Raw genomic sequence first — 20,315 nt, forward strand, 5'->3', positions numbered from 1 at the left:
TGACTAAATTTCTCTCGTGAACGTGTCTGAGGCTTTTTATTTGGTGATATTGGTCCATGTGAAAGACGCTGAGGCCAAATGGAAGAAGCTAAAGGCCTGGACTTTGCCATACGGCCCATTTGTTCTCAGGCAGTTTTTACAGGCATATCCTTGGACAGCTCAGGCGTCCAGAGCCTGCGAAGACCCTGCCAGCCGGCTGGGGGCGGTGCCAGAGTCTGTCTCCGCTAGTGCTCCGAGTGCTCGGCAACTTCCCGACTTTCCTCTTCTGCGCTTCCTGTGCCCGCTGCTCTCCGGTATCAGCATGGTGAGCGGTTCCCCGCTTCTTCACAGCGAGCTGGCCCTTGCCTTGGTCTCCCTCCCTTTCCGGAACCTCCCTGCTTTTCCCAGCTTCCCGGGTGGGTGCGGGGTCGGGGGGGGGGTCTGACAAGGGCCGGCGATGCTCACAGTCTTGCTTCTCTCTGCAGCCCGGTCCGACGCCCAGTGGCACCAACGTGGGCTCCTCAGGGCGCTCTCCCAGCAAAGCGGTGGCCGCGCGGGCGGCGGGATCCACGGTCCGGCAGAGGTAAGGGTCCCGGGGGCGGCCCCGCTGCAGGGTGGCAGAGGTCAGGGTCCCAGGAATTCACACTGCGGGATAAAGTTCCGGGATGGGAAGATTGACAGGGGCTGGTGAGCCCGAGCTGACGTGGCCATCCAGTAGTTCAAGGCCCTTTTCCTTGAGAGGCGTCGTTTTCCTCTCCTTGATGAATTGCACGCACCACTTTAGTTAAAGGGAAGTTAAATTAGACTAGGGTCGCTAACAACTTTGGGAAAGGCGATGGTGTAAGGCTGGTGCCTCTGGGGCTTTACCTTTCAGACTTTCATCAGGAGCTCCAATACACACTCACTTTAACAAAATTTGCTTTACACAACAACCTGTCACCTAGTTCCTCATTCCCAGTTGTTTCTGTGTTTTTCTTTTTGGATGTGTGTGTGTGTGTGTGTGTGTGTGTGTGTGTGTGTGTGTGTGTGTGTGTGTTGTATGCACATGTGTGTATATGTACATCTTGTTCTTGCCTGGTGCCATTGGAGGTCAGAAGAGCACATCAGATCATCTGGAACTGCAGTTATGAATGACTGTGAGCCACCATGTGAGTGCTGGGGACCGATTTGGGGTCCTTTGCAGGAGCAACAAGTACACTTAACTCTGAGCCATTTCTCCAGTTTCAGGGTCTCCTTATTTTTAAATGTCACTGCTGTACACTTATTTACAGAAAACCAGGAACTCCAGGTTTTTTTTTTTTTTTTTTAGTATTTCTTGTCTTCTCTATCCAGTCATATGCCAGGCTTCAATGGAAGACCTTCTTGTTACTTCTCTTCCTCCATTTCTGTCGATCCAGCTTAGCCCTCAACCTCTTGTACTTTGCATTTCCACCACTGTCCATCCTCCAGCCTGCTGTTACTCTTCCTCTTGGGTTCTCTAAAAATTTCTGGTGCCAGCATGTTAAAAGAGGAGCCTGTGGAGGAACCCTGGGGCTCTCCTTCCTCTCTCCTGTGATCCAGCAGTTCTGAACTTACTAATATTTTCTGAGCTCCATAGCCTCATTAGGTCTGCTCTCTTCTCAACTGTTTATTTAGTGTCTTTTTAGACAGTGTCACGTAGCTCAGGCTTGAACTCATAACCATCCTGTCTTCACCTCCCAGGTGCTAGGATTCTCGTATTAATAGTATAAAACTATTTGTTTACATGTTCGACTCCTCTGCTTTGACAGAGAATCTGCCCAAGTCCCCAGTTCCTGTCTTAAATCATGCCATAGCAAATGTTAACTGAAGGAATCAAGTCAACCCTATTGTTGTCATTTTGGAACACCTAGAAAGGCATTTTTCTAGAGAGGAGTAGACCTTGAAAACTTGAAGGAGTACTTTAAAACTGTCCTTAAGAATGTGAAGAGGGGCCGGGCAGTGGTGGTGCACGCCTTTAATGCCAGCACTCGGGAGGCAGAGGCAGGCGGATCTTTGTGAGTTCGACAAAGTTCGCCTTGTCCACAGAGCGATATCCAGGAAAGGCTCAAAGCTACACAGAGAAACCCTGTCTCAACAAACAAAACAACAACAACAAAATGTGGAGAGGAAGGCTTGGGGACACAGTGTGTATAGCTCAGTAGTGGAGAGCTTGCCTAGCATGTGCAAGGCCCTGGACTTGCTCTCTAGTACCACACACACAACACAGCACAAACTACAACAAAAAACGACAGGAAGGACTTTCTTGTTGACTGTGTAGGGGAATCTAAATCTACGCAGTCAGTTTAGACTAGTTGATTTGAACACGTGCGCAGCAGATTGCGGCTCAGAGAAGGAAGTTGTGATAGAACTGTCCGAAACGATGAGATGATTCTGAATGACTGACTGCAAGTGTTCCGTCACTAAGATACCCAAAGGAAGTGTACTGGCTTCCAATGTGGGTTGTATGGCCTGGGGCCTCGGGTGCCAGCTGGGGCTTCAGAGACTCTTTGTGCTAGTCTTGTAGGTATGGATAGTTCTTTGGGGATAAGTTTTTTGTTCAAGAGGAATTAATAGGGAAGTTTGGCCATATGAGAGTTTTTAAGGAACCAGAAGGCACCTGTTTATCGAATTGTCGAAGTGTGATAAGTAAAAATGAGGCAATCAGTGCATAAGTGATTTTTAAGGTTATAGACATGGATGGTGTCTTTTAGGATCTAGTATTGTGGGACCAGTGAAATTAGGCAGTCTGTGGCTATATGTATGGAGAGACTACAAAATTCATTCTAGAGACTTGTTTCTGGTTAGATAATTGTAATCGCTGTTGGCTGTCTAAGAATATGTCCATTCTTTGAGAAGAAGTTGAAGTTTATAGTTAGTGATGCTTTGGACTATGTAGTGGGCATTTTGTATCTCTCTCTGAATGAAGTAAGAGTAGTAGTAATCCTCAGAGAAGAAGTGTGTAAGATTTAGGGTTAAGCTGGAGTTGGAGTCCTTGGTCTGCATACGACAGTGGAAAGTGAAGCTGCTACAAGGATGAGCAGGAGCGATGACACTTTAGAGAGCACAAAGTAAGAAGTGTTCCTGCAGAAGTAATGGAGATTAGAGATACTAAGACGGTGGGATAATTAGGGAAATGAAGACAGTCTTCAAATAATAACTAGAAGTCTGTCACATATCAAGCCTTGCTTTACCTTGGAGAATGTACTTGTAAAAAAGATAGCCAGGGCTTGTCTGCGTTCTGTGAGCTTTTTCCCAATGAGGGAGGCCATAAATAACCAAATAAATAGGTCATGTAATTTCAAGTGATAGAGGCAATAACTGAAGGAAGCTGGGGGAGGTGAGGAGAGAGTGCGGGTGGATAGTTTGGATGGGATGTTCAGGGTGAATGGCACATGAATAGAGACCCGTGAGGGAGCTAGTGACACTGGGGACTAGGGAGGGCAGGCTGTCTAGACAAAAGGAGCAGTCAGTGTACGATAGGTCAGTGAGCCGGGGTTGCTCCACAAGTGCCAGCAGCCAGAGCAGTAGAGCAAAGCATGCACAGATTGGGGTGAAGAGCGCTTTGTTCAAGTGCAGCAGGAAGGTGCAGCCTCCACTGAAGAGAAGCCATTAGGGTGGGCTCTGCTAGGCACCTCAGTAGTTTCCCAGATGAGGTAATGAGGGGCATGGTGAGTGCAGTTTGCTACCTCTGTGGACCCTGGTTTTCAGATCTTCTTCTCTGCCCCATTGCCAGCAGCGGAAGTAAAAACAACAACAACATCAACAACAGATCCCTACTGATTCCTCTAGGGATCAGTAATTCCAGCTTTGAAGACAGCTGTATTCAGGGGTTGTGCAGATCGTGGCAAGTGTGTGGTTGTGGTTGTGGCTAGGGGGGTAACTTCCCTTGAGGACACTGGGGTTATCTTTGGGCTCAACTCCCTTGTTAGAGATGGAGAGTCCAGGTCGCCACCCCCCAGATGGAGCCATGCCTGCTTGGAGAAGCTTTCTAAGCATGAGTTACTCTGCAAACCCTGTACATCCTGTTTGATATTTTCGGTCAGTGTTCCTACAGAAGCAGTCATACACAGATTTGTCTGTTTCCAGGCTACGGTAGCCCATAACTAACGTATCTGAAATGTCATTCTCCAGCAGAGTAGACCCACATCATTGGTACTGACTGCCTTCAGAGTTCGGTCATGGGCACAATTAAAGCCAGACTGGAACCAAGGCTCTATTCCACTCACGCGGTAGGGTGAGCTCCTTTAGCTGTAGACAGGATTTCTGCATTCAGAATGTCCTGCCAAGACCATGTTGGGGTGAGGTAGCTTTCGGACTGATTGAGAGTCAGCAGCCCGCACACAGGAGTGAGGTTTTAAGGGAGGGAGTATTGGGATTTGGTGGGGCAGGGCGTTCATTCTCCGTTCTTTTCTCACCCCCGACACTTTTGGAATAATGATAAATGGCTGAAAGGATTTCTTTCGGATTCTCTTCTTGCCACTTGCTGCCCGGGCCCATGCTTTGCCACCTTAGCACAGGGCTGGACAATGCCCCCTGCTCCCAGGAGGATAGTTGCTAGGAGTCGGGGCCTGGGCCTGAGTGTCCATGTCTTTTGTCTGTTCTGTCTGCCATGATGGCTCCATGCACCAGCTCCATCCTTTTGAAAAGGACAAGGTCTAGTTACATATTTTCTGCTTTTCACATCCTGCCCTTCTCCAGGACCGATGGCCAGTATATCAAAATAGCTCAAGTACATTTCAAAGTACTCATTTATCATGTGCATTCTCTGTTTGGAGGACCTTGATATAATTAAAATTTATTGCCTTTTCTTACTTTTTGCAGCCAACACAGTTATTTTAAGTCTTTTAAGTTATTTTAAGCCATCTTTTAGTCTTTTCAAAATGAAGTTACAGATTAAGGGCATTTATTATTATTTATTATTAATAGGGGTTTATTACTTAGTTTCACAGACAGTTCTATGAAGACAAACTGAGGCGCACCGTCCATTGCGAAGGCTGGATGTTGCAGGCAGCAGATGGGCTCTGGGGCCAGAACTGGGTTCACACACCAGCTTAGCCATTGCTTATCGGTGGCACATTGGCCATGACAGGTAGTACTCAGGCCATAGAGCAGAAGATCAGAGAGGCAAAGGCAGGGTTTGAGTTTATTCCAGTAAGGTTTTCCTTCGTACAGGTTGCTTTTTTAAAAGCCTGTATACCATACGCATATGTTATTAAAAGGCTAGTAATGATATTTTTATCCCTTTCAGAAAAAATGCCAGCTGTGGGACGCGGAGTGCAGGCCGCACCACCTCTGCAGGGACTGGGGGCATGTGGCGATTCTACACAGAGGACTCCCCGGGGCTCAAAGTGTAAGTCGTGGAGCAGCCGTGTGGGGTGTCTGTCCCGGCGACTGAGTGTGTGGGAGCTGCTCTGACATGGCAGCTGCGTTTGTGCCAGCTGGGCTGGGGCTGCCTTCCTGTTCGTCAGCTGATCAGGCAGATGAGGATGCCGAGTGACACCTTCTGGGAGGGACTGAAAGAAAGAGAAGAGCCTCTGGCTGTGTCAGGGTAAATGATGGGTGCAGAGAACTGGAGGGGGGAAGCTGCTTAATTAGAGGAGATCTCTCTTCATTTGGCCCTCCTGCCCCACACTGAGAAGTGGAAGGAGCCATTTGAATGGGAATTGGGTGATTTTTCAAAGTTGCCCTGAGGTGGAAGCTGATGTTACTACAGCCTAATGGAAATTTTCCATTATGTTGTGTTACCCAAAGTTCCTTGGCTTCCTTGCTGTGGGAGGGTGGCCAGCAGACCCAGGAGGGTGACTGCATCACTTTCCAAGCTTAGCCTTGGGAAGACTCAGGGGCTGATGAGAACTGACTGTCCAGGCAACTTCTATCCTGTACTTACCTCTTAGGCCAGGGTGTCTGGTACCATAACACCCTTTTCTGCTGTTTCCTGAGTAAACCCCGTGGATAAGGAATAATAATAATAACAACAGCAAATCTCCTTTGTGAAGCATTTGCTGTTTTGAGGAAAACTTAGTATCTTTTCTGTTTTGATCTGACCAGCAGCCCTGAGGTAGGAGCTGAGCCATTTTGCAGATGAGGAATCTCAGGCAGTGAGGTACTCAGACAAATGACAGGAGGCCCACACCTTCCCTTACTGCCTGTCTGGTAAAAAAAGAGACAAAAATGCACATAGTTTAATCGACTTGGCTTATAGATTTAGCTTATGAAGATTTCCCCACAATCTGTGGGATTTTCTTTAATTAATCTGTTGAATTTTTTCCTGATACATTTTTTTTTTTTCTTTTTGGGGCTGGGTCCTACTGTGTAGCTAGGCTAATCTGGAATTTAGCATCTTTCTGCCTTAGCCTCCTGAGCACTGGGATTACAGATGCCTGTGACCATGCCTAGCTGGCCTTGTCTCCCTCATCCCCCAAGTGTGTTGGCAACTTGTAAGACTGTATTTAGGGAGCATGTATTTGGGAAGCAGTTCTTCGGCTGAGGTTTTGTGAGCTGGTGGTATTCTGACAGCCTTCGATGATTGTTAGAGGTGATTTTCTTAGTGTTGGAGGAGGAGCCTTGTACTCCCTTCCTCTTCCTGGTGGCCCTGGAACTCATTTTAAATTTCTCAGAAAGCTGGGAAACCCTTGTTTGAACAAGTCTGGCTCATGCTTCCCTGCGAGTCCTTCAGTGGTGCTGCTCAGGCCCTCCCAGAACTGGTAGAAATTGTCTTTTGAAGTTTCATAAGCAGTGTCCCAGTCATAGCAGAGAAATGTGCTTTGGTGAAAGGACACAGTTGAGAATTATACCTACAAATCTACCATCAGCCAACACCTGAGCTCGTTTTGGGCTCATTCTGGGGATTTAGTAAGATATTCAGGTTGATAATAGTATTTCCTGAGAGACGGCTGTGAATCTGCCTGTGTGTGTCTGTAACTCAAAGGTGGATTCCATACTAACCTTCTTACAGATGGGAGACAGACTTGGAGGTAAGGAGTGGGCCACAGGCAAGCTTGTGAGTGACAGGCATCCACACTAGCCCTCGAGGGCTGGATCCTCAGCTCTGTGCTCTGGCTGATGTCCCCAGTGGTGCCTGGCAGTCAGGGAGGAAGTTCAAGTGTAGTGTGGTGGTGCTCCCTTGCATAGCCTTGTAAATTTGCTTACTCTTTAGTTGTACAAACTTTAGACTGATGTAGCAGAGACCTTGATCTCTACCTTGTTTATTATCCAGTCTGGTACTACTGCTCCTTCACCCTGGGTCCTGATAGTGCCTTGATGCCTTTTCTGAAATCTATGCTGTCTGCTCCACAGTTTTATCTGGGAGGTGAAGTGAGATGTATTGAATTCCTCAAACCTGGTGTGGGCAATGTTTACAGTTGTGTACAGTCAGAGGTCCTCCCATGAAGAAACATGTAAGCCAGTTCTCTATAGGAAAAGCATTTGATTTAAGGAAGGACAGTGAGGGAAATCTATTCTATAGAAGTAACCATCTTATTCAATAAGAAACACAGAACCAATGCAAAGATGAAAGCCCAAGAGGTCAGAGCTAAGAGTCTTACCCTTCACTCTGCAGTTATCCTCTTCAGCCAAGAGAGCTACTTCCTGTGTGTTTGTCTTTATATACACTTTCTGTTCTGCCTTCTCATTGATTGTAAATCCAACCACATGACCACCTTGTAACTGCCTGTCTGTACAGACCTCCAGGTCTTCTGTGGTCGGTATTGAGATTAAAGGCGTGTGTCTCCATGCTGGCTGTATCCTTGAACACACAGAGATCCGCCTAGCTCTGCCTCCCAAGAGCTGGGATTAAAGGCGTGCACCACCACAGCCCAGCTTCTGTGATGGCTTGCTATTAGCTCTGACCCCCAGGCAACTTTATTTATTAAAATACAAATAAAATCACATTTCAGTACAAATAAAATTTCATACTATTCCCTTTCTACACTAAGCTCATAATACAAGTCAACAGTGTACACTGCCTGGAATGTGGTGTTAAGATTAGAAATTTACTGGACGGTGGTGGTGCACACCTTTAATCCTAGTTCTAGGGAGGCAGAGACAGACGGATCTCTGTGAGTTCAAGGACAGCCTGGTTTCATTGTGAGTATTGGGACAGCCAGGTCTACATAGAGAGACCTTCTCTTAACAAAACAAGCAAAAAGAGAACTAACAGGAGGTCAAATGAGCCTGATGGGTGCAGTCAGCGAGGCCAAGTTCAGACCTCTCTTTTCTGTTCTGGATGCCTTTTTAGCAAGAATCCCTCTGAGCCTCAGGTTTCCTTATGTAGAAAATGAGATTAATACTGTCTTACTTTTGTTATGAATTTGTACAGGTTAAATGGGATCAGATTTAAAAGCGTTTTGTAAATTATATAATGTGATAATTCATACGTATGTCTCATACATTGTAGTTAGAGAATGTTGTTTCAATACATGCTAATTTGAGAAGCTTTGTAAATGGATCATTTGCCTATAAGAGTTTGAGAACAGTAGAACATATTACGTACACAAAATTAGAGTATCTGAGAGATGATCTCCAGGGCATCAGATGGGTTTGTTTGTGTGTAATTTGCTGTTTCCACACCTCCTTCAAATGAGTGTCATCACCACAGTCACTTGTCCACAGTAACAGTTTTGGGAACCCCTGTGGGTGACATAAACAATGTCCCCACTTTGTAAAACCTCAAGCAGTCTTCTGTTAAGCTACCTTGTTCCTGAAGTAAGCATGCCTTCTCTTCTCCTTCTAGTGGCCCTGTTCCAGTGTTGGTGATGAGTCTTCTGTTCATCGCTTCTGTATTTATGTTGCACATTTGGGGCAAGTACACGCGCTCATAGATTTGCCTGCATCCATCTGTCATCTGAAGAAGAAGGAAAAAAACCAACCAACGTATCTTGGACCAAAAGTGTAGTGATTTTCTGTTCACGTGTATTATTTTACAGAGAACTTAACAAGAATTGACTTTGAGAAACAATTTTTTCTATGTCTAATAAACTTTGGAGCTGATTTATATGGAGATTGGTTGCTTTACTGCTAGGGCCCTCAGTGTCTGCCTTCAGGTTTGCCAGTGAGAAGGTAGACAGCCTTTCTTCTAGAGCTCATTCTTTGCGGGATTGACAGTTCCTCATGCAACCATGTACTCATTCAAATCCAAGATGCTCTAATTGGCCTTGGCATGTTTTTCCCAAGGTATTTCTGTCCTGGTGATTGTCATTTTGGGTACTTGGTTTTCAAGAAGTGTGCCTTGGATTCCCATCAGGCGGATCTGCGTGTGAAGGCAGCTGGTACCGAGGGTAAGAGTCAAATCAGAAACCAAAAATCTTGGCTGAGGTATCTGCTCATTCTGTTCTTTTGTTTTGTTTTTCACTTTTGTGAGATGGGGTCTTGCTATGTAGCCCAGACTGTCTTGGGACTTGCCATCCTCCTGTCTCCACCCCTTGAGCAGGAGTACAGACGTGCCCCCACCCCCAAGGCCTGGCTCCTTTAGTCCTTTGTGTCTAAAATTGTAGGTAATGGCTCTTCTCCGAGAGTCCATCAGGGATTTCCATCCACAGATCTCATTTCTAAACCTGCTTTGAAAGAAGTAATTCGAGGAATTGGATTTATTGGTAAAATTTCGTTTTCATTTTGAAAACTAGAGACTTTGTATTAGGAGACAGCATTTGTACACCAAGTCTAAATAATGCTGCCCCAAAGGAAGCTTTAAAGTTTGGCTGCACCTGTGCTGTCCCTCCAAGTGCAAACAGCAGTGGCTGTCCCACGTGACTGAGAATCACCCTAGCCAGTGCATTCCGGGAGCCGACGGCTCTCACTGGATGCCGGAGGGGAAGAAGCAGCTGACCGTTCAGCAAGACTGCAGTGTTGAAGAGGTGTGGGGGTCACAAAACAGGTCATGGGGCTGGCCAGACGGGCCAGGTGGGGAAAGGTGACTGCTGCCAAACCTGATGATCCGGGTTTAGTCCCTGGGACCCTCGTGGAAGGAGAGAACTGGTCCCCACAAATTGTGTTTTGACCTCCACATGTGCCATGACATGTGCATGCCCCCCAAATAAATAAAATAAAAATATACATTAAATACATTTAAAAAACAAATCTTGAGGCCAAAGAGATGACGTCAGTGTGTGCTGCTCTTGCAGAAGACCTGGTTCCCAGTCGTAGCACTCACGTCAGGTGGTTCAAGAGCACCCAACACCCTCTTCTGGCCCCCAAATGCACGGCTGCCATGGGCACATACACACATAATTAAAAAATAAAAATACAATCTTTGGCTTAGTGGTTAGGAATACTTGCTGCCTTTGCAGAGGTCTTGGGTGCAGATCTCAGGATCCACATCAGGTGGCTCAACGCTGCCTGTAACTCTAGAGTCACGTTTCAGAGATCAAAGTATTCACATCCCCCCCTTTAATTACTGACATACATTGTGTATTGTACAAAATGATGGATGCCATTCTGCTGTTTCTATAGATGTATTGAATCATCACTGCCTTATCTTGTTCCACATCTTTGTTGGCTGGCCCCCTTCCTCCTTCCGAATAGTGTTTTATTTTATGTTACAAGTAGCCAGACCCAGAGCCTTGCACATGCTATGCATTATATCCCTTTAAGGGTTTTTTTTAAAAAAGTCACATTTATTTATTTATGTATGTGTGCGTGTGTTGTGGGGGGGCTATTGTATGATGTAGCATACGCGTGGAGATCAAGAGACGACTTGCTGGAGTCGGTTCTTTCTACCGTGTGTGTTCTGGGGATGGAATTCTGGTCATCAGGCTTGGCAGCAAGCTCCCTTACTCATGGAGCCATCTTACCAGCGCCATGAGAAATTTCTTAGGGTGACAAAGTAGTGAGTTTGTACTTGTAAGTCTTAACAAAGAAAAAAAAAACATTGCACTTGAAAAAATGCACAGAAAAACTGGTTTTCTTGGATCCTGTGAATATCTGATTGCATTAAATAGGTGTTTTTATTTTTGAAACACAGAAAACAGTCTGATTCATTTGGAAAAAGACAATATCCATAGTGGAATTCTACCTTGCCCCTGCTCCCCCCCCCCCATAGCCAGCTAGAGGTACCAAATACAGCTAAAAGTTATAACTTTAATTTGGAAAAGAAATTTATCAGTCTGTGTGTCTGTGTGTCTGTCTGTCTGTGGGGCAGATAGATGCTGCAGCCACACAGGGTGCTCTTGTTGCCGCGCTCGCCTGTCTAGCCTGGTCTGCAGTGGTAGCCGAAAGCTGCTTGTTTTCTGAGCCAGTGAGTTAGAAGGTGCTAGCTCTCACTGGCAGGGTGGAGGATGCTTCAGTCAGCAGAAGGAAAGGAAGGGAACTTGGGAGTTGGACGTAAAGATGTGCAGCATTTATTCAGTAGCTGCCTTGGCTCAGCAGTACAATGCTAATACCGTTGCTGAGAAACACAGTGTTCAAGCTGTTCCATTCTTTTTTATCAAAAAAAATTTTTTGGGTGACAAAACACACATAATATAAAATTTATCATCTTAACCGTTTTCAACTTATTATTCAGTGGTATTCAGTATATTTATATGGTAGGATGCTCACCCCATCCACCTACCAAACTCATCACTTGCAAAACTGCCCTCCTCTTCATGGTGTGACTGTTCTTCCTACAGGTAGAGTCACACAGCATTTGTCTTGTTTGTGACCTTATTTTGATTGACGTAATGTCCTCCACATGCTGCATCATTTGTCAGAATTCTCTTCTTTCTAGGCATAAAGATAATTTTATCATATTTGTATATCATTTCTTTTAAAATAAATCATTGTTTTCTAAGAGCTATTACTAATGTGTGTGTGTGTGTGTGTGTGTGTGTGTGTGTGTGTGTGTGTGTGTGTGTGTGTGTGTGTTTGTGTTTGTTTGTGTGTATTTTAGACCAGGGCTCCCTCTGTAGTGTAGGCTAACCTGGAACTCTTGATTCTTCTGCCTCAGTCTCCCAAACAGGCATGTGTCACTGTGCCTGACTTTTATTTATAGCACTCCTAAAATCTTAACACATTAGTTCTTGAGTTAAGATGCCCTTGGCCCAGAGAAGCTTCCGGGACCCTTGACATGGGCTGTAATTCTAACTGCTTTTGATGGCGGCGGTGGCGGCAGCAGCAGCAGCAAAATGAACTCACTAGCTCAGGCTGAGCTTTCTAAGTCCTTGGAGAATCCGTATTAGGGACAGTGTCAGGGTTCCTGAAACTAGTTGGGAATGGGACATCTTGGGGTCCTAGTATTAACTCCAAACAGTGAGACTGGGATAATCACAGTTGTGTGCCCAGGGGGGCTAAAACTCTTATGTTTCCATGCTCATCCTATTCAAGATTCAAGGTTTTCCAGGTGCTATGTTGAATAGGAAAAGTTGAATAGGACATTCTAAATTCATGCAAATATTGGCACCAGATTGAAATAGCTGCAGATGTCCACAACCCTGGGCTGTATCCACCGGGAAGGACTGTACAGCCTGTGGAGCCTCTGAGTGCAGAGAACACACCCTTGTTCATGACAGGGTGGTGTATAGCTCCGAATGGAACTCAATGTAGATTAGGCTAGCCTCTCAGAGATCTGCTTGCCTCTACCTCTCAAGTGTTAGGGATTAAGTACATGCTTCACCATGGTTGGTTGATAGCACACTCTTGATTCCCACAAAGATGTTCCTTGGGAATTTTAGAGCTAGGAAAAGTAGGTCCAGGGCAGGACTAATGTGACTCTGGTGTACTACTGGGGCTTAAAACTTGCTGCACCCCATCTTTGAGGCATAGAAACACTACTACCACATAGTAACAGATGAACAGATGTGAGCACTTTGTTTTCCTCCTCTGGGTCTCCTTTTGTATGGGTGATTACAGATAGAATAACTTCACCAGCTAGTAAGTTTTCATGGGCAGAAAGTAACAGTATCTTGTGGGGTAGCTAAGGGTCGAATACTTAGCCATATGGTTGTTTTTTAATTAACATTTGAGGTAGTTGGGCTAAGGTAATCAATGAGAGGGCAAACAGCAAGGTGATAAAGGCGTGGATAGACAGGAAGTAACTCACATTTGGAAACTGCAGAGTTGGTGAGGTAAGATTGACTGGTGGCTATTCCTATTTCCCTGATCTCTCTAAGGCTTTCACCCCTATATTTGGCTCCGTGTTTTTTATTTAATAAGACCATTTAGAAATTTGTCTACATTTGGTGCCCATTGTGGGGCAGAAATTCATAAAAAAAAAAAAAGACCACTTGCCTGTGGCCTTTCGGGCCCCAGCTCCTCCGGAGCTGAACGCTGCACACAGCTGGAGCTGCACACAGCTGGAGCTGCACACGGCTGGAGCTGCACAAGGCTGGACTGCTTGTGGGCTTACAGAGCCCCTGGCTCAGGCCTGGTTGCACGGCTCGGGCCGGGGCATGTGGCTGGAATCTCTTTGGCTTTCCTCTGATCTCCAGGCAAGCTTTATTAAAGCACAAATAAAATATCACCACATTTCAGCACAAATAAAATGTCACCACAAACAGTTTTTTTTTTCATGTGTGTACATGTTTGCAGGTGTGTGTATGCAGAGGCCAGAGGTTGGTATCGGGTGTCTTCCTCCACTTCATCGTGGGTGTTGAGTAAGGGTCTCTGTGCTTCCAGCGTGGACCGCTTTCTCAGGGCTGCACTGAGACCCTTGTAAGCCTGTGGTCAGCAGCTGACTCCTGAGAAGGGAGCGTGTGCACTGGGAGTGGATTCACTTTGGCGGGCGTGGTAATAGTGGGCAGTGTGAATCAGCAGGCTGGGAATAGTGGATGGTGTTTTTCAGAAAGGGAAGTGTGAGGACAGCAAGATTAGTAAAAGGGAAATGGAGTAATTGGTACATTTGGGAGAAAACCAGCAGGTTCATGAGGTTTTGGGGAGACAGAATAGGGAGAAGCCACAGCAGAACCTGCAGGTGATGTTGTTTGCCCATCGTGAGCCCGCACATGGGAGGTGACTCCAGAACACAATGAAACTGACTAAGTTTGTTTAAGTGCTTTTCTTGGTAACACTGGCAACTAGGTCTCTTTCCTAAGCTAAAGAAATTAAAATAAAGCCCGCAAATGAGCTAAATAGGAATGCTGGGTAGTTGTATACATAGTCTGGATGGCTTCATTTTAAAGCAACGTCTAGAAGTTTATGTCCCAAACAAATGAAGACCTTGAGCAACCTGCATATGAAAGGGTTTAACATACTCTACTGTCTTCCTGTTGAGCCCCCATAGGCTGCACAGCTGCCCACCTCTGTTCCCACCTGCTCCACTCAAACACACACTTGCTGTCAAGAAAACACAAGCTCGCTATTCTAAGGTTGTAATGGACTGCAGAGAGTTTGCATTTCCATGACTACAAATAATGATGTTGTGAGGACCAGTGGGCAGTCCTCCTTCAACAAGAGAAGCAATGAGATTTATTTACCGGGGAGCCTATGCGTATCCATATAGGTGTTGGCCTATTCCTGTGTGTGCTCATTTTAAGGTCATAATTCGAGAAGGAAAGAGACACATTTTTGGTATGCTTAACCCAAGGTCATGGAGCACGTGTTTGGAAGGTTGAAATGATAGGCAGAAATGCCTCTGGGCATGCTCAGATTTAACTGAAAATAAAGAAGAGGGCACTTTGAAGGTACATTAACCTAGGCTTTTGCCCGTCATTGTGCTAACACTGACGGGCTGTGGCATTTGGACCTTAGACAGGTCGTTCCCAAACAGCCCCATTCGTCAGGAGCACCTGCTGAGACCCCGACGCTGATGTCCAGTAGGAGTTTTAGAGCATCCAAAGGGCATGTCTCTCTAAACAGGAGTGCAAACCAGGAGTCGCCTGGAGCAGAGGCCCTGCGTCTGTAATGTGTCCCAGCTCATCACCATACAAGTGTTCTGGTGTTGTTCCCCTTGGCTTCTTCGAAGCTTCAGGAGGTAGTATCTGAGAAACGCCCTCTGCATATCAGTGGTGTGGGCAGTCCATAAGCTAGAGAGCTGGAAGGCCCTGGGAGGTCACAGCCTGCAGGGTCTCCTGTTCCCTCTCGCTGTCTCAGTGGCAGTACCTCCTTTCCAGGAGGACCTGTTGCTGTGGGTATCGCTCTGTATAAATAAAATGCTGATTGGCCAGTAGCCAGGCAGGAAGTATAGGGAGGACAAGCAGAGAAGAGAATTCTGGGAACAGGAAGGCTGAGTCAAGAGCCGCTGCCAGCCGCTGCCATGAGTACCAACATGTAAGATACTGGTAAGCCACGAGCCATGTGGCAAGGTATAGATTTATAGAAATGGGTTAATTTAAGATGTAAGAACTAGATAGCCAGAAGCCTGAGCCATTAGGTCAAACAGTTTAAATAATATAAGAGTCTGTGTGATTATTTTATAAGTGGGCTGTGGGACTGCCGGGACTTGGCGGGAGCTGGAGAAAACTCCAGCTACAACCCGTGGCCTGAACAAACTCTCCTGAGGCTCCCCTTTGGCCTGCCTGCCACCCCTTTGTGCTCTGTGGTAGGCTGGGGTAGGTAGACACATTGTCCTGAAAGCTCCAGGTGACTGCAGGAAGAACTGAAGAGTACAAAAGTGTGGGGCTGCTGGGAGGGCTCAGAGGCAAAGGTTCCTGCTGCACAAGCCTGGCGATCAGATTTTTTTAAAATTTATTTTTTAATTACACTCATGATATTTATTAATCACACTCATGATATTAATTACATTTGTGGTATTCATTGATTATATTTGCAGTATTTATTTATTAATTACATTAATTGTATTGATTTATTACATTCATGATATTATGTCCTGATACTACTGTCCATTTGTGGGACTTTTCCGTCACACAAAACAGAAACTCTGTACTTAGAAAATCATTGCTCTAAATTCCTTTCTTCTCTGTCTTGAGATAACATCTAATCTTTCTGTCTCTATGAATTTGTATATTCTATCTATTTCATGTAATACAATTCTATAGTATTTGTCCTTTTTTTAAATGTAAAAACATTTTATGTACAACTGCAGGAGAAATAATACACAGATAGCCTGAACATAAAAATAGGTTATAATTTAAAAGTCCAGGGTTATTTTAAACAGTAAAATATTTTCTCTGTAGAAAATAGTATAAATGATAACATTTCCCAATTAGCCCTTTTAAGCCAAATGATAGCTGAATTATACATATAAATATTGATCAGATTCTGGGATACAGAAGAGACCTATCTTCATCTGTTCAGAGAGCTATGTTTTACTTAAGTTGTGTAAGTGAGATTCCTATTCATCTTCCCCTTCACTATTTGATTTATGGCAGACATTTTTCTATAGGCTAATCCATAGTCTAAAAAGATTTTAGCCTCCCCTCCTGAAAGTACGGCCAGCATTTTTTTTCATCAGCTTGATACAGTACAAATTCTTAATCTAATAGTGAAATGTTTCACTGATGCTTGCCCAGTGATTGGGTAAAACCAAAACTTACTATAAGCCACAGTCATCCTAGCAGGAAGGCTTGCTTGCAGGTTTGTCTGCGGTTGGCATTTGAAAACACGGTTTTGAAGCATTTAGCTGGTAAGGCTGTGGGATGCTATCATTTTCTTGAATACCATTTCTTTCTAAGATTACAGTATTTTGTTGCTTTTAAAAAATTTATTTTATATGGATGAATGTTTTACTTGCATGTATGTAGGGGCACCATGTGCATGCCTGGTGCCTTCCAAAGTCAGAAGAGGGCTTTTTGGATCCCCTGCAACTGAAGTTGTCGATGGTTATGATCCTCCGTGTGGGCACTGGGAATTGAACCTGGGTCCTCTGCAAGAGCAGCAAGTACTCTTAAATGCAGAGCCACCTCTCCAGCCCAGAAACATGGTATTTTATCAGTCACCAGGTGGAAGGGGCCTCTGTGACCAATAAAAAAACTCTGGGATCCAAGGGCCTAGCCAACTTCTTGAGCTAAAACATGACCCACATAATCACATCTGCCAATACTGGAGAAAGAAGCATGCTGGGTCCTTCCTAGGAGAGGTCGCCTCTAGGAGGCCTGAGCAGGGATCTCCTTTCGACCTGGGTCTACCTGGGTCTTCTCAGATGATTTTCATGTCTTTTTTCATTGTAATGAACCTTAACCCATACACTGTCCCTTGAATTATTCCAATCAATCAACCAATCAATAAATAAAATCACTGAACAAGTTGGGGGTCTGGGAGGCTCCTAAGACAATCATGGTGAATCAGGCATTGTTTGCGTCGTTTGGTTTGGCCATGCTAGCCACGTGATCTCTCCATCTCCAGACCCTGTTCTTAGTCCAGCTGCTTCACCCCAGCCCTGCCCTTCCCCCTTCTTCACCAGGCCCTGCCCTCCCCCAGCCCAGTCCACCGCATTTTTCAGTATTACTGGTTTTAATTTCCTCTACCATCCCCTTTACAAAAACTTCTTCCCTGATTTAATTACTATCTCTTTTAATTCACTTTCATTCTCTCGATTGTCGTTAAACTCCTAAAGCTGTTTTCTTAAAGAACGCCGCGGCCGGCCTTTTGCTTAGAGATTAATTGTGGTCATTTTGCCTTCGAACACAGGTGCTTTCTATATCTTACCAATTATCTTTGGAAGGAAAGAGAGTGACCATCCTTCTTCCCAGACCTTCTCTGAGGATAAACACTGTAGAGAGAGAGGGAGCCGACCGAGCCTTTAAGTATTTCTTACGCCTTCCACTGACTGTAATGTCGGCATCTAGGCAGAGCTGGGAAACCACAGGCCTCTCAGGGCCGCTCAGGTCAGGCTCTAGGACAGCAGCCGTGAGAGCCGAGGCTCTGTGCCAGGTTAGTTTGGATGGTGAGGAGAACAGGGCTGGCTCAGCCTCATGGCCTGCCCACCCAAGGTCCCCAGGAGCCCAGACTGTGGCTCAAAGGAACAAGACACTGGATGGAAGTTCCCTTCTCTGGAATGGTATAACTTGAACAAATATCTGCTCACCCCAGATAGGGCACCAAAGAGACAATTCCACCTAAATCCAGCCCGGTGAGCCAATGGACTGATTTATTGGACTTATGTGTAAGAGTACGTACGAGTCACTCTTGAAGCCCACCCCAGCATGGACAATGGTCCCCAAAAGTTGCCTCACTTAGAGTGTTCCCTCCAGTCAACCTTCCACCTCCCATGCAACTACATGGGGGTTGGAGGAAGGGGGGCCTTGAATCTGAGAGTCTGTGGACCCCTCCTGTCCTCTGAGGGTCCCGTGAGTTTAACCATAGCTGCTCTGAGTTCTAGAAGGCTACAGCAGTGTCGCACAAAGGACAGTATTTTACAACAGGTCCAGCCCCTTCCTTCCTCTTGTTCTTCATCCTGCAGCACCCTCTCTCCCTGCCCCCCCTTTTAGGAACCCCCAGCTCTAGGCTCTGCATTTCATCCGGCTATATTACCCTGTCTTTTTTTTTTTTTTTTTTTTTTTTCACAGCCACTTGGAAATGGGTGACGGAATTCCAGGCTGGGTCCCTTTCAGATGTAATTGCCGTGTCCCAGCCTCTGAGTAGGGACCTCATCCTGTGAGGCAGAAAACACAGGTTCTGAGCCTTGTGCAGGGCCTCAGAGAGACGGGCCTCAGTTCCTGTTTGTGGATAACTGGTATAACTGCCAATAGAGGGACCGCTGCGTTGACTTTTATGTGACAGTCACACCACCCGCCGTGTGCTTAGCACAGTTCCCGCCCCATAATAAGCCTTCAGTGATGATATCAATAGCAAGCATTTGGTCTTATTCCAGTTGGAAGCACAGACTCACGGGACCGAAACTGAAGTCCTTTAGGGCACCCTGCCCTCTCCAGCTCACCTCTTTAGGACACCCTCTCTTCAACCTTGGATTGGATCCCTCCTGTGGCAGGAGCTCCTGCTCTGGAGAACCTTTGTCTCTTTGGGTCACTCTGCAGATTGTGGTTGTGTGGGTGGCAGTTCAGTTTGTATGAGTGTTGGGTCATAACTGCTTTCTAGGGGCAGGAGGCAGGTGGTAGGAAACCCTTCCCCATGCATCCACAGTCACATAGGGAACGATGTAGCCATTTGGAGATCACTGGGCAGGAAGCCTGGCAATGTGCGGGTCAGAGCTCGGAACCCCGGCGTCTCCAGGCCCCAGGTTGTGGAGTCTGGCAGAGCTGACAGTGTACAGACACTGGAGGAGCGAGGCTAATCCAGGCACATTTTACAGACAGCCTCAAAGACACCAGAGGGCCTCTGGAAAACTCCCTTTTCTTGGGCTCTTGAGGATCATAAACCACACCATCCAGCCCTGCTTATTCATGCTCATTAATGCCAGAATAAAGCGACTGGAGTTCCCGAGGGCTCTGTCCCTATCACTCAGGGGCCATAGACTGCATTTATGAGGAGGCCTGGGGTGGTTAATAAAGTGTCCGATGTGTCTAATAAAACCCTCCCAGGCCCGCTAGTACAGGGAGCTTCCTGTCACATGCTCAGGCCATGCTGGGCAGGGGCAGAGTGCATTTGAGATCCCTACTGGGACTATTTCATCTTGGTTGAAAGGAAATTATGTTTGAGGTTGAAAGCGGATTTTCTAATGTAAATGTACCTGGGTACCCGGGTGTGGAGGGTTAGAGCATGCTGCTGCAGTTATCAAAACAGTCTTGGGTAGTTTAAAGAGGTGAACGTGAAGCAAGTGTGCACTCGTGGTGGCTAGCCAGACCGGGGTGTGTGCAATAATGAACTCTCTTCACCCCGCACACATGTTTATACACTGCTGACTTCCTTACTTCCTTACATCGCTTGGCGATGAATAGATTTTATTTTATGGTAATGCCAGATTTCATTTTTAAAAATGATTATTTTATAATTTTTTTTTATGCACACATGTGTTTTGTCTGCATGTGTGTCACCACAGGCATGTTTGGTGTCCATGGAGGCCAGAGGAGGGTAAGGGTATTAGATCCCTTGGAACTGGAGCTACAGACAGTTGTGAACTGTCATGTGGGTGCTGGGAATTGAACTCAGGCTCCCTGGAAGAACAGCCAGTGCTTGTAACCACTGAGTCAGCTCTCCAGCCTCTCTTGTTTGTTTTATTTATTTACTTATTTATTTTTGAGACAGGGTCTTGTTGTGTGTCCTGGTTAGTCTTGAACCCACAATCCTCCTGCCTCAGCGTCCCAAGTGCTGGGAATTACAGGCCTTCACCAACACCCCACATCCAGCTTTCATGATAGAGTTTTGTGTGTCTAGGAGGAACCAGGAAGATCGGACTTTAGGACCAACTGCCCAGTTCTTTCCTGACGCTATGCAGCAATACAGGGCTGGACCCAGCCTGGGATTTTAAGCTTAACATGTGAGGCTCTTTCTGCCATGAGAAGGGGCCCTGAATACACCTGTGTGTGCTGGCTTTGATGTAGAGAACACACAGGGTCGGGCAGCATGTTCAC

At 46.0% G+C, this 20,315-nt stretch overlaps 1 protein-coding gene across 1 annotated transcript; it reads left to right on the top strand.

Annotated features, from left to right (window-relative positions):
* The first annotated feature begins 171 nt into the window (after nt 1-171).
* Nucleotides 172-8,971, top strand: Sec61b (SEC61 translocon subunit beta). Its single transcript, XM_006973676.4, has 4 exons — nt 172-304; nt 465-562; nt 5,228-5,329; nt 8,711-8,971. The coding sequence occupies exons 1-4, from the start codon at nt 302-304 to the stop codon at nt 8,796-8,798; spliced, it is 291 nt and encodes a 96-aa protein (XP_006973738.1). The 5' UTR covers nt 172-301; the 3' UTR covers nt 8,799-8,971.
* Nucleotides 8,972-20,315: the final 11,344 nt, after the last annotated feature.

The sequence above is a fragment of the Peromyscus maniculatus genome, chromosome 2, assembly GCF_049852395.1.
Source record: "Peromyscus maniculatus bairdii isolate BWxNUB_F1_BW_parent chromosome 2, HU_Pman_BW_mat_3.1, whole genome shotgun sequence".
Lineage (NCBI taxonomy): Eukaryota > Metazoa > Chordata > Mammalia > Rodentia > Cricetidae > Peromyscus > Peromyscus maniculatus.